General features: G+C 48.9%; 1 protein-coding gene across 7 annotated transcripts in view; it reads right to left on the reverse strand.

Moving 5' to 3' along the window:
• Positions 1 to 74: 74 nt before the first annotated feature.
• SLC13A5 (solute carrier family 13 member 5) overlaps positions 75 to 14263 on the reverse strand; it is a 29128-nt gene continuing 14939 nt past the window's right edge. For 5 of the 7 annotated variants that reach the window (XM_019743826.2, XM_074320657.1, XM_019743828.2 and 2 more), the window contains 6 exons: positions 13546 to 13761; positions 13046 to 13146; positions 12035 to 12153; positions 9920 to 10081; positions 6338 to 6475; positions 75 to 5189 (listed from right to left, as the gene is read on the reverse strand). In XM_019743826.2, coding sequence (XP_019599385.1) covers positions 5058 to 5189; positions 6338 to 6475; positions 9920 to 10081; positions 12035 to 12153; positions 13046 to 13146; positions 13546 to 13761 — 868 coding nt within the window. In that variant the 3' untranslated portion in view covers positions 75 to 5057. The remainder of the gene's footprint in view (positions 5190 to 6337; positions 6476 to 9919; positions 10082 to 12034; positions 12154 to 13045; positions 13147 to 13545; positions 13762 to 14263) is intronic. The other 2 variants (XM_074320660.1, XM_019743829.2) reach the window with 1 other exon arrangement.

A 14263-nucleotide genomic window follows, 5' to 3' on the forward strand; every position in this document is an offset into this window, starting at 1 on the left:
ATGGATACCCACAACAGGAATGTATTTCAAAAGCATTTTGTTAAAGCCAAATAAATCAGACACAGAAGAGTAAATACTGTAGGATTCCATTTATATAAAGTTTAACAGACCAAACTCATCCATGGTGACAGAAATCAGAACAGTGGCTGCCTAGAGAAGGTACAGGTTACTTGAACGGGCAGGAGAACTTCCAGGGGGAAAGAGATGGAAGTGGGGTATTGCTGACACAGTGTAGACAGTTCGAAGTTATTGAATTGTACACTTAAAATCTATGCTATTCATTGAATTTAGTATTACCTCAATTTAAAAACAAAATTAACTATTGAATGAGAAAAACAAAAATAAAACAAAAAACCCACCCTAATCAAATTTAATTTGTCCTGTCTTGAAATGGAATGATTTCCGAATAACTTTAGCAGGGGTGTGAAGGCTGGGGTGGGGGTGAAAACAAGGACAGAAAATGTGTATAGTATGCTCCCATATGTAAGAAAGAGGACATGCATCTATCACATAAGATCGTATATATGTAATATCTGGAAAGACACGTAAGGAACTGTTGACAGTACTTGTCTTTCTGGAAGGGGATGGAGGCCTTACGTCTTAAGTGGGAGGGACACGTCTCAATACTTTTTTGTATTGTTGGAATTTCTTTTACTGTGTTCATATTATTTTTTAATATAAAAAGTAGTTAAAATTTCTTGATTAGATAATAGGGTTCCCTGAGATTGAATTTTAGTATTTCTCTACCCTTGACAGCAGGAAGCAGGGACATAAATGCTGCTCTCAAACTGCCAGCAGTGGGTGGCCTGCGTCTCTGAGGACAGAAATGGGTGTTTGGACAAGCAGATCAGGGAAGTGCCTGGAAGACGTTCCTAGGGCAGGGAAGTGAGAACCTGAGCCCGGGCTCAGGACACCACTGGAAAGAAACAGAATATCTGATTACAAGGATTCCAACCTGAAACGATAAGCTTTCTGTTAAGAAATGTAAAAACTGGTCCCATGGTGTGGACAGTTTATCTTGATGGATTTCTTTTTTTTTTTTTTTTTTTCAATGTGAAAGGAAGCTTCCCTGGTGGGTTGGGAGACAAAGCTTTTCAGAGGCTGTGAGAGGGAGAGAGTCCCTGGAAAAAGGAGTTCTGATCTAAGAATAGGACTGCCAGGTATAGTTTTTAACCAAACAATCCAGCATTTGGTCTTTATTTCCACAAACAAGAGCAGGCCATCAAGGGCCTTAACCAAGAAGGTACTTATTTTGAGAATTGGACTTGTGCTACTGACAGGATTCCCCACTTGGAGTCCAGAGCAAAAGCCTCACTCGCCATTATTTCTGTTAGTGTTCAAGAGATGGTGGGGAGGAGCGAGGACTTCACGTGTCCCAGGAGATGCCTTGTTCACGGGTCCTACCAGAGAAGGAGCCCCAGGCCTTTCCCTGAGGAAGTTCTCAGCTCAGGGTCCCAGTTCTGGGGTCAGAGGGTAAGGAACCCTGGGGGCCTGACTTTTGGAACGCATAAAATCCTTATGGAGTCCTAAGTCCCTGGCAAAATAGTTGAGAGAGCAGTCCTGGTCAAGATTACGTGTTCAGCTAACCTCAGGCCCAGATGTCTGCTCTAGATACTAAGAGAGGGCTCAGGGGTCTTGGGTAAGACCTCTTTACAAAACGTAAGAGGCAAAATACAGATGGGGAAAAGATCTGAGACCCAGATGGGAATGGGTATAGACTGTGTAATAGACTCAAGATGAAACAGCATGGAGAATGGGGGCGGGGGTGGGGGACGGACGGGGCTGCATCTGGCCCAAGCAGATGAAGGAACAGGTGGGGTAAGAGGATCCACGACTCTGGGCCAGGCCCTTAAAGATCCTCTAGTCCAGCCCCTTCCTAATGGAAACTGAGGGCCAGAAAGCGGACTGACTTGTTCAGTGTCAGATGTCAGGACTCAGACTTTAGCCTCCCAATCCAGTGGGTCTCCTGGAAGGAGAAGCGGAAGCAGAACTGAGCCCTTGACCAGACAACCATGTAGTCTCTTCCTACCTATAAACCTATTTCTACTGAATTCCATGGACACATAGCCCCTCAAGCAGACTGGAGTAAGGGCAGCCCTCTGAGAGGGTCATCACACTAGACCCGGTTCATCACCTACCCAATAGCTCCCCTCTCTTTTTTCCTGCCAGAACCCATATTTTGTAGTGGGTGGAAATCTCTTCCTTTCAGGAAACACAGGCCAATTCCCCAAGCCCAGGAGATGGGTGCTAATTGGTCTCATGGTATTCCAATAGCATTCCAATTGCCCTTTGTTCATGATTGGCCTAAAGGTAGGTGTATGATCTAGTTCTGGCCAATGAGACATAAAGGGAAGTCTGTAGGGGCTTCTGGGAAAGCTTTTGCTTTCCTAATAAAAGGGAAAGCTGAAGCAGGCACCATCAAGCCCGCATCCCACCCCACACTGCTTTCTTCCTGCCTTCAATGTAGATGCATATGCAGTATGAGGGCCAGGCATGAGAGTAGAGAAAGGCAAGATACCCTCAAGATGGCAGAGTAGATGGTAGAGCCCAAGTTCTTGAGAGAGAGGCTGGACCAAAGCCAGCAGCTGTCTACGTGCAGACTTCTTGTTAAGTAGACATTAACTGTCCTTATGATTTAAACTACTGTTTGCTGGCTTTTCTCTTACTTGCAGCTAAAAGCAACCCTGACTGGCACTGGCCATAAATGTTAGTGCAACTCCAGCTGACTTCAAGAGAAGTTGTATAGTAACAGCCTTTGCTCAGCCTCCTCAACTGTGGCATGTGCTCCCCGGAAGCCCCCACCCAGCTTTCTTGTCAGCCCTCAACCCCATGGAGTCTGGAAGAGTCCTCTGCCCATTACATCCTCCTTCATCAGCCTGGCCAGACCTACTCATCTTTCAATGCCCACCTTGGATGACCTTCACTGACCTTGCCCACTACCACCAGGTGTACATCTAATTGACCACGCCGATCACTTCTTTATTTAGCAACCACACTTACAGTGTCCTGCTCTGGGTCAGTCCTAGCACTGGCACCGGACCCAGCAGGCAGTGCAAATCCTTGGGGCGCCCTCAGATGGCTGTGGCACACACCTCCACAGCTGCAGTGTGAAGAGCTGTGATAGAGGGGGTGCATCAGTGTTATGTTGGTATCGGGAGCCATTTCCGTACTTCTGTCTCCAACCAAACGCTTTGCTTCTTCAGGCACACATCAGCCCTGTCTGCTCCAACATTATCCTGAGCCCATCTCAAAGGAGGCAGCAAAAAGGGGCTCTTGTTTAACAATTTCCCTGAGCAGGAAGGGCCTTGGGCAGACCTTCTCTTGGCCACTCACTTTTCCCTATAGGTGCTATAAGGCCAAGACCCTTAATGAGGAAGGAGCAGTGAACATGCAGGCCAAAAATCTGGATTGCAAACCTAAGTGCCACTCACACGATATGTGATTTGGGACACGTGACTTGGCCTCTAGCCTCAGTATTCTCGAAAGACAGAGAAGGATAATAACACCCGCCTATCTCACGGGGCTGCTGAGAAAGTCAAATGAGATAAGTAGTGGACGCACCAGGTACAGAGAGGCTTGGCACATAGGAGGTGGCCAGTGAGTGAGTGCTCATTCATCTGCCTGCCCCTGCCCCCACCCCAGAAAGCCGGAGACAGCGCAGTGCACCTTTCCATGGGAGGTAAACGGGGCAGTCAAGGATCCTCCCACCCGGAGAGCCAGGTATACACTCGCTCCTTGAGGGATTCCCTTGGGTTCCCATACTTTCCCCTGCCCTGAAAAAATGTCATCCATGGACCTCATGTATCTGCTGCTGCCTCTCTTCCAGAGCACCACAAAAAGAAAATGGAGTTGGTGGTCAAAAGCATAGGTGTTGCTGATGTCTCTCTCCTAGGGGTTCTGAGGGTTCCCACAGCCACTCTGGGGTCTTTGTTTCAGCACTTCAGGTAGATTCACTCATGGGCAGGGGCTATCAGCTCAGGGACCACCAAGCACTGCTCCTTCTCAACAATGCTGTCACCACCCAGCATGACTGTGAAAGCCAGTCAGCAAAGGGAAGGCTTTCCCTGGGGGAGCTAGAACTCTGGCAGGACAGAATAACTCTGAAGGGGCCCTGCTCTTGGTGACTAACTGCTGTGTCTCCTCTGGGCCTACAGGTAAGGGAGGGAGGACCGAGATACCCCTGAGGCCCCAAAGGAGCCATCGCTGCCCATACTTGGAGTGTGAGCCCAGCTTTGTGGGGAGGCAGGCAAAGCATCTTCCAGAAGAGCCAACTGACCTGCCTGGGAGAAAAGAGGGTGCCAGAGGGCCCAAGCCAGGGGATCCCAGCGAATGTTGGCCCAGACAACAAAGGGCCCTAGGAGTTGAAGGAGGTGCACTAGAAAGATGGGAAAGGGATCTAAACTGTCAGTGAAAATGGAGCAAGGTAAAGAGGGGAGCAGTTTCGCCCATGGTGAGCTGTGGGTGATGTTGTCCGTAAGTCGCCAACTCAAATCCCTCATCCTTTGGTGGTGGCACTATACTCCTCGTGGTTCCAGGAGGCTCTGATTCCCACCCTTACTCCAGCAGTGGGAAGCTGCCCAGCACCAGATGTTCTGTCCCGGGGCTGAGTTGTCCCTTCCAAGTGACAGGAGTGATCCGAGGCAGCCTCAAATCGGCAACAAGAGGCATGGGCTCTGGAAGGTAGTTTTCTCACCTCTCAAGGTGGGATCTGATTCCCATTTAGATGATGCTGGAACTAAGCAAGTGGATACTGGAGCCCAGTGTGGGGCCAGTCTGAGGCTGAGTGGGGCAGGAGACTTCTGCAGCCTGCCTGTCCCAGAGATGATGGCAGGCCCCTGGGAAAGGTGGATGCCAGCAGCCTCTTGGGAAGCTCCCTTCACTTCCAAGCCTGCCCTCCAGCTGCCCAACCCCAGCTGTGACCTGGGCCTGGGTCTCTGTGGGGTGTGGGCATCATTGTGTCACTTTGGGGTATGAACCCCAAAGCTCTGCTATAAGGTGTGCCAGAAGGTTCGGGAATCCTCAGGAGGGCAGGGCTGTGTTGTGGTCTCGTGGCTCTTCTAAGTCTCAATATGTGTCACATTTGCCCAGTCCGGGAAATGATCCAAATCAAATATGACCCGTCCCCAAGTGTTGACTGCCAGAAATACACAGAAGACTCCAATTACGTTCATCATTAGTCCTGTTTTCACCTGGAAAAACAGAGGGCCAGAGTCAGCATGCATCCTTGGTTAGCCGGGCTGTCAGAACCAAGGTGAATGGGACACTGGGAATTAGTGTGCACAGAGAAGGAGAAAACGCTAGTTTGCTGGGCCTCCTGTCCCTGGGCAACTTCATGCCCAGTAAGTATCACCAGTGCTCAAAGCATCCCTGGGAAACAGGCAGATGATGGGATGGGTTCTCTGTTCCCCCTTGAGCATTTGGAAAATTGGCTTCCAGGAGGGGAGGCAATGTGAGGCAAACCTACTCCCACCCGCCATTCGGGGAGTTACTGGGGGAGCCTGGGTCTGACTCTAGGCCCTGGGCTCACCCAGCACCTTTACCGCCCCACCAGCACCTACTGGCTTCCCAAGAACTTCCTCTGGCTCTTTCTGATGCCTCCTCATGCTCGTTAACCATTCCTGTTGGAATTGAGTTTGCAGTCCGGGATCCACCCTCCTTGTGAGAATGTTCCATGCAGTCCCAGAGATACCCAGCAGAGGCTCTGAGATAACTGACACCTGATTGGGCTGAGGTAGGGACCTTCATTTCTGGCCTGCCCTGCTCATGCATTTGCTTCTCCCCCTCCCAGAGCTGCAAATCTGCTCTCCTTCTCCTGTCAGAGGCGACAAAGCAAAGCAGAACTGAAGAGGCATCTTCTGTTCCCAGGCGGTGGTCCCTCTCTTCCCCTCCCTGCTTCTATGTCTGCAGATGCCTCTGTCAATCTCTTTGGCTGTCATTAGCACCCCCACACATCCACCGACCCCATGCACATCTCAGCCTTGCCCCTCCTGATCATATCACAGGTTCTTGCTAGTTTGTGAAGTTCCTCTTGGCCATCTGGGACCCCCACTGTCACCCCTCCCAAAGGCTCAGCGAGAGCTCCCCTGCTGACTACTCAGGCACCTCCAGCTGGGAGATCCTATTACCCACCTCTCAGCTTTGGGAGACAGAGCAGTATGAAATTTGAGATCATTTCAAAAAAGAAGAAAAGCTGCATCTAAGTGCAAATAATGAGGATAGATTCGGATGTTCGGTGGTATTCCCAAATCGTATGACTTCACACGTCATTAATAAACGGGGCATCCCTCATGGCAAAAGCATCAAAGCTGATAGGAGCAAATAAAAGCGGCTGCGTTACCATGTCAGAAACCTTGAGGTGTCCATAGGCAAACACGATGGCGTTAGGTGGGGTGGCCACGGGCAGCATGAAGGCAAAGGACGCACTCAGGGTACAGGGGAGCATGACGTACAGCGGATTGAGGCCAATGGAGCGTGACTGGGGGAAAACACAGCACTGCAGCGTCAGCGTCACAGATACGGAAAACAAAAGCTCCCAGGGACCATTATTCTGAAAAGCATTCCTCTAATGCACTGTGCACGTTCCCACCTCTGTGCCTTTGTCCTTCAGGGTCTTCTACCTTTTGCCATGCCTCTGGGTGATAACGCGGCTGGACCCGGGGCTGAGTTCAGAGCCCTCTCTCCAAGGGGCCTTTCTAAACCCCCTAATTCATTCAACATCTATTTCTTGGGCACCTACTATGTGCCACAGACCATGCTGGCCACTTAGACTGCAATGAATCTCCCGGTGTTCCTGCAGCCCTCGTGTGCACACATCTCTCCGTCCTGTCACAGACCGAGAGCCTAGAGGGGAGGGACCATGTATTCTCACCTACGGATGCTTCTATGTGTGCACGTTTTTATGTACACGTTTGGGATAATTTTAAACATGGAATTTGGGATCCACCTTTTTACTCTACAGCTTAAAATTCAGCCACATGTAACGGCACCTAGCACAGAGTATACAGACACTCATTAAATATGTGTTGAATGAATGATGTAATTCATACTGTCTGTCGATATCTATCAAAATTAATAATCTAGCATGCAGTTCTACATGCACATGAGGGCAGACATATATGCAAAGATGTTCACGGCGACATTATAACAGCAAAACACACAGGAAACAGACTACATGGCCATCAACAGCAGAATGGTTAAATAAAATACGTGTATGCAAACAATGGAATAGTTGGTAGCCGGAAACAAGAATTGAGTAGGATTTATGTGCTATCATGGAAAGAGCTCCAAGATGTATAGTTAGATTTCTAAAAAATTTAAGAGGCAGAACAGGACCACAGACTAATATTATTTGTTTAAAAAGAGTGTGTGTGTGTGTGTGTGTGTGTGTATGTGTGTGTGTGTGAAAAATACATCCAGAAAGACACCTAAAAAATTAATAACAGACGTCTCTAGGGAGGATTCTAGAGGGTTAAGACCTATACTCTTTGGTATTAGACATTTTAAGCCATGTGTATGTATTACATTTTCAACTTTAAAAAATGATACAGGTTCCCATTTTATTAAACGTTCTTCAGAACTGATTTTTTAAAAAATGGCTTGATAGTATAGAAATATTTTATACTAAATAATTCTTTAATGTCCATCTTTATAATACAGTTGGCCATTGGATAACACAGGTTTGACCGGTGCGGGTCCACTTATACCCAGACTTTTTTTTAATAAACATACAGTCGGTCCCTACATATCCCCAGGTTTCCCACCTGCAGATTCAACCAACCATGGATTGAAACCCTTTTTCCAGCCACAGTTGGGAATCCGTGGATGAAGAGAGCCAACTGTCTGCATTGTTCTGTGCCATTTTCTATAAGGGACTTGAGCGTCTGTGGATTTTGGTATCCAAGGCAGGTCCTGGAACCAACCCCCAGGGACTGCGGGACCGTAGTTAAGTTCTGGGGGAGTCAAAGTTATTCGGGGGTTTTCGACAGTGCGAGGGGTCTGTGCCCCGAACCCCCGTGTTGTTCAAGTGTCAACTGTATATGCTTGTAGGCATCTCTGATGATGTCCCAAGACATATTTGCAGCCGTGAAATTGCTGAGTCATAGGATATGAGCAGGTTTTAGGTAACGGTTCCTGTGGGTAAATAGGTCTTTTAAAAGGCTTGTAGGGTATCTGATGGGCACTTGTCTTGTTATAAAGACCACTTCAGGGACAGTGTAGATGCCTGACCACTGCAGTGTACACCTGAAGCTGAAGCTGAATAACAATGAATGTCAACTATACTTTAATATACATATAGTCACAGGATGTGGAGTACAGCATAGGGAATAGAGTCAATTGAATTGTAATAGAGATACGATGTCAGAGGGGTAGTAGATTGGGGGAGCGGAGTTTGTACCCAGTTACACTCCCTCTGGGTGCAAAGTGCTAGGCAGGAGCCTGTCTATTTCCTGGTTCCCCATTTGTCCTGGCCTTAGGTGTACATGGTGTATGCACGCCATGTGGCTCTGGGACGCAGCTGGGAAGGTCACTACCTTTCCTTTTCTCACAGGTGGGTGCTGAGGCCGGAATGTGAGTGGGCTTGGAGGTAACTGAGGAATCTTATTTGGGGCTTCTGGTTCTAGAAAAGCTTGTTTTCAAAGGGCCTGGCCACCCTCTTGAGTTAAGACCTCCATTTCTCTGGTTGGAGCCCTCAGGGCTCACTGCTGGGACTAAAGGTGACAAAGCCAGACCTTTGCTGGGGGTGGGGAAAGGACTCACCACACGCCCAGCATCAAAAGATGTTCCATGCTGCATCTGATTGGGCAGCCTGCTTAGGGGAGGGGGAGATGGGCACCTTACTATTTCTAACACTTTTCATCTTCTCTTGGACTAGAAGGAGAAACCAGTGGGTTTGCTTTGTAAACACGTGGATACCCGGGCAGCCAAATGGAAATTTACAAACGACAACACTGTGTTCAGGCCTTAGTAAGTCTGTTTCCTAACTCCAGAGAGACAACCACAACCTCTCCCAGGCTCATTTTGCAGTATACAGAGGATTTTCATCACCCTCATCTTACTCAACCCTCAGCACAAGTGTAGGAGCAAAGAACTTAGGTGACACGTTCGAGGATCCCACAACTTGACCTCAGGTCTTCTGACTCCAAACCCAGGGCTCTTCCTGTACCACCCTGAGGTCAGTGTTCCCATGTGATGAATGGCAGAAGGAAATGCAAGAAAAGATCACAGCTGATTTTCCAATAAGCTCTGCTTTCTTCTCAGTCCCAACTCAAAAGCACGCTTGCCCATAGAACCAAACTCTCTAGCCTGGCACTCAGCATCCCCCCTCCTCCACAACCCACCAGCCTTCTGGACTCAGCTCACACTCATTCCTGATCCCTGGGCTCACCGCCCAAGGCTTCTGGGAGTTTCCAGTCATGCCCCCCATTTCCTTTCCTTGGGCTCTCCATCTTCCCAGGCATCCTCTCCCCATGACCATTCCCAAGCCCCACCTTCCCCAAGACCTCTTCCTGGTGGGTCCCAGCCAGTGGTGTCCCCATCTCTGCACACCAGTGCTACATATTCAGAGACCCTCTATCATTCTCCCATGGCATTGGTCCACCCTCCTTGATGCAAATCCTGTCTCCCCACCTGGAGAAATGGTCAGTTACATTTATAAATAAATTTTGAGCACCTGATTCATGCCTAGTGCTTTGGCTAGCACAGAGGATACAAAGAAGAACAAGCAAAGCACTGAGGGCAGGCCCAGGGTCATCAAGAGCCCACACATCCTATCAAAGCCAGGGTGAGACCGAGGTCCCCAAAGCCTGGTCAGGCTCTGGTCCCTGATTTCACTGCCACTCTAGTGACCTATGACACAGTTGTGGGTGAACAGCTTCCTATGAAATGGGCACTAATTGCTGCCCCCGGCAGTGTTACTTACCATGGAGGCAAAGATGGGCAGGAACAGGGTGGTGGTGGCCACGTTGCTTGTGCACTCAGTGAACACAGCAACAAGCAAGGACAAGATCAAGGTGATAGCTGCTGGGGGCACAGCGTGCAAAGGCTCCATCTGCTTCCCCATCCATTCGGACAGCCCCGAGACCTGGGAAGCACCAGGAGGGCAATCACAGAGCAACTAGGTTACAGTTCCTCCAGGGCCAGAAGAGACCCTCCTCTTTCTCCAGGGCGCTCAGCCCATCCCCCACTTCCGATTCTCTGCACACTTGCCATAGGTGATCTCATCTATGCCTGCAATTTCAATCTCCATCCTCACTCTACTGTCTCCTAAATCTGTATTTCAAGCCTAGCTGGTCTCCTATCCAGATTTAAACATCCATATTCCTTCTAGAAATTTCCATCCAGATGTCCTGTGAGCACGTCAGATTCAGCATACCCCAACCTGCATTCATCCTCTCTAGCCCAGATGCTACTGCTCTCCCTGTGCTCCCCAGCTTAGCGAATGGACTCATCATCTACCTGCTATCCAACCTAGAAAACTGGAGTCACCCTGGGGGCCTCTGCCCCCCTCATGCCTTCCATCCAATCAGTCACCCCAAACATCTCATGTCCATTGTCTCCTCTCCGTCTCCCACAGTTCTAGAAGCTCAGGAGAGTGATTTGAGCCAGAAATTGGGAATCTGGATTTGGTGCTTTACGCTGAGAAGAGATTGTCCATCCAGGAAGAGAGTGAAAAGTAAACAGAGAAGAGGCCAAGAACAGAGGCTTGGGGAACACACATATTTAAGGGAGAATGGAGGAAAAGTCAGCACAGGAGGCTGAACAGGAACAGTCAGAGTTAAAAGGAAACCAGGAGAGAATGGTGTCTTGGGAGCCAAAGGAGGAGGGAGTTTCAAGGAGAGAATGGTTCCTGGAGTCCAGTGTTCTGAGATGGAGTGAGATGAAGGGTGTAGAGCATCTACGGAGTCTCCCTCAACTACTGCGCTGCCCATGCCTCCACTCCAGACATCAGAGTGATATTCCCCAAGTGCAGGTCTGACCAAGTCACGCTCAGGCCTCAACTCTTCCGTGGCTGCCCACTGCCTTCAGAATAAGGTCCATACTCCCTCTCTTGAATTCCAGACCCTGTGTGAAGTTGCTTCTCTTAGCCTCACCTGCCTCATTTGTCCTTCAGCTCTACACCACACACTTACTCCTTTACTCATGTGTCACTTCTTCCTGAAATGCTCTTCTATATATGTCCCCCTCTCCTGACTGTGAAGTCCTCGAGAACAGGGACTATATTTCAGTCTCCTCTGTCATTCCCGTGCGTGGCCTAACGTGGACATAACAGAAATCTTTGATGAATGAATGAGTGACTGGATGGAAAAGTGACGAGCTGGATGGATTTGTTCACCCACAAAATATTTACACACCCACCAAGCACCAGGTTCTGTCTTAGATGCTGAGGAAACAGCAGTGACAAGATAGACCTATCGATTACACTCTATTCCTGGATGGATGGACAGATGGACAGATGGATGGGTGGAGGATAGCAGCATCCAGCTGGCTCATCCCTCCCTGTGGCTCATTCACTATTAGGGAATGCAGGGAGGTAAGAAAGTTACATTTTGGGGTGTTTTCCCACAAAAGCTCTTCCTCCCCTTCTATATTGCTACATACTTTGCTAGAGAAAAAATTTTAAATGGCAACCATATCAACAAAGAGTTCAGCACGTAGGAGAACCAAACAAAGGTAATGGTGAAAATATTCACAAGGCCTTGAAAGAAAGATTTTCCTAGACTAAATCAGAGCAAAGATCCTTATTACCAAATCCCAAAGGAGACCTCACAGTGTCCTCTGCCTATCTTGGCTAACCAAGGTCACTTAAATTCACTCATTTCTGCAGTCACTCAGAGTACTTTCTCTATTCCAGGCATTACTTGTGGTGCAGAGTTTCTATTCATATAATACATGACAAGACAAAGCCCCTGTCCTCAAGAAATGTACAGTTAGTGGAACCAGCCCAGGGCTGCAGAGCCGGAGGGACATGGTTCTTTGGCCGTCCTCTTGGTGAAAGAAGGGGACCCTGTGAGCAGCTCACAGCTAGAGAAGTTACCTCACATCCTTTGGCCAGAGCAAATCCGCCCCCCAGTAGCAGCACAATGCCCCAGGGAACTTTCTCCTGAGTCACTTTCCAATTCAGCAGTGCAGGGGGATAAAATGGAATTTTCCTTTCTGAAAAGAAACAATAAAACACACATATACACAGAGCAGCATTTGAAAGCAAAGGCGATCTAACAAAGGGGAATTAAAGCCAGTAAGGACAATGAGTGCCATCTCATATCTGTAAATTAGCTAAAATTTACAATAATTACTGCACCCATTGCTGGTGAAGACGTGGTAAAGCTATTACACACCCCGGGTAGCCTTATAAATTGGTATCATCTTCTTGAAAAGCAATTTGGCAAGACATTTAAGAGCCATTAAGACATACAGACTCTTTTCATCCCAGCAACATCACTCCTAGAAACTTATCCCAAAGAAGAAACACCCTCCAAGAAAAAGCTATACACATGAACACATTAATTTATAATCATGAAAAATTCAAAAGCAGCCAGAGTGTTCTGTAACAGGGAAAATGGTTCTAGTCCCCCCGATGCAATACAATGCTGTTATTAGAAACAATAAATTTGAAGACTGCGGCAATAGCACGAAATATTTTTGTAACCCCAAGCAAAAACACGAAAACAAAAACAGCAAAGTAACAGGATTCACATTGTGTGTTTTGATTACAGCCATATATTATATGTGCATATTGATAAAGTGTAGGAGGGAGAGAGAAACTCAGAAATACTGACGACATTCTGGGAAATGGGAAATATTTTTCTGTTTCAGTTATAATATGAATAAGGTTTCAAGGGTTTTAAAAAGCAGAAGAGAAGAGATTTTGCACTCAACAATACCCAGGGAAGGTTTGAATAACCCCCTCCGCCCAGACTTCGTAATCTCGCCAGCCCTCTTCAGTAGGGTGGAACTTTCTCCCTCCTGAGCCCAGGGACTCCCACAGAGAGCCTTTGCCGCCAGGGTCCCAACCCTGATAAATGGGAGGCCAGGACAGGAGCCTTACCTTCCTCAGTCTGGCTGCAGAAGTTGAACTTGGGCTTCTGCGAAGGCACAATGAATAGCAGCATGGCCACGAAGATGGCCACAGTGGCATCAGAGGCATATCTAGGTGGGCGAGAGCACACAGGATGAGCCAGCTCAGCTGCAGTGGCTGTCATGCAACAAACCTGTACCGTGTCTAAATGCTCCTGTGTGAAGAAAAGGGCTTAGCTGGGTATGAAAACTGGAAGCCCAAAGACACAGATCAGGCAGTAGATTGAATTCTGGCTGGAAACCAAGGCACCTCCATTCTTGGCCTGGCTTTGCCACCAACACTGGAGGACCCTGAACAGCTCACTTGCCTCTCGCAGCCTGTGCTGAGGCAGGAGGGCCCACCGGAATACATCTGGGGCTTCGTCACGAAGATGAGAAAAAAAAGTGAGTCGTGGAACCAACAGAGCAGTCCAGAACTCAACTACGGAACCCAGCATTGCCGTGGAGGGTGCTGCAGAAGGAATGACTTACTGTGTCTCGCCCTCAGCCCAGGCGATCGACAGCCAGCCAGGCATGAAGCCGGGGTCCCGGGAGAACCACAGGCTGACCAGCAGGAAGAAGCAGAGCAGGACGTTGACCTCGGCGAAGGAGAAGGGGCCCAGCTTCCTGTACTCCTCCTGCAGCACCTCATAAGCAGCCTTCTCATTATTCCTCCTCTCCAACCCGCAGCCCCAGGACTTTTTAAAACTAGAGGATGCAAAGACAAGAGAACGGCAGGGCGAGCTGGTTAGGTCGGGGGCTTGTTGGATGGAAGCCAGACTGGGAGGCAGAACTTGGCATAAAGGCCTATGGTGCTGCCTGCCACCTACGGGGGGCCTTGAGCAAGTCCCTTCCCTGCTCCTCATTTCTGTCTTCTGCCTCCCCTACCTCACAGGACGCAGGGGGGAGTCTTTGTTATGTGTGCCCAGCATATGCCTCAGGGACAGTGGAGACAAGAAAGGAGATGGCAGATGGGAAGGTTGGAGGCTGAGCAGGACAGGGAGGATGGGGACAGGGATGGGGAGGTGGGCGGGAGCATCAGAGGCAGAAATAAGCAGAACTGAGGCCACCGCTGATGACCCAGCAGGTGCCCAGTCGCCTGGAGGACAGCTGTTCCTGTCATCTAGGGGAAGGCCATGTGCTCTGGAGCTGGCTCGAGGTGGGTCCAGGGCTCTGTCACATGCTTCCTGAGTCTTTCTCCTCTGACTGC

Source organism: Rhinolophus sinicus, linkage group LG15 (assembly GCF_036562045.2).
Source record: "Rhinolophus sinicus isolate RSC01 linkage group LG15, ASM3656204v1, whole genome shotgun sequence".
Taxonomy (NCBI): domain Eukaryota; kingdom Metazoa; phylum Chordata; class Mammalia; order Chiroptera; family Rhinolophidae; genus Rhinolophus; species Rhinolophus sinicus.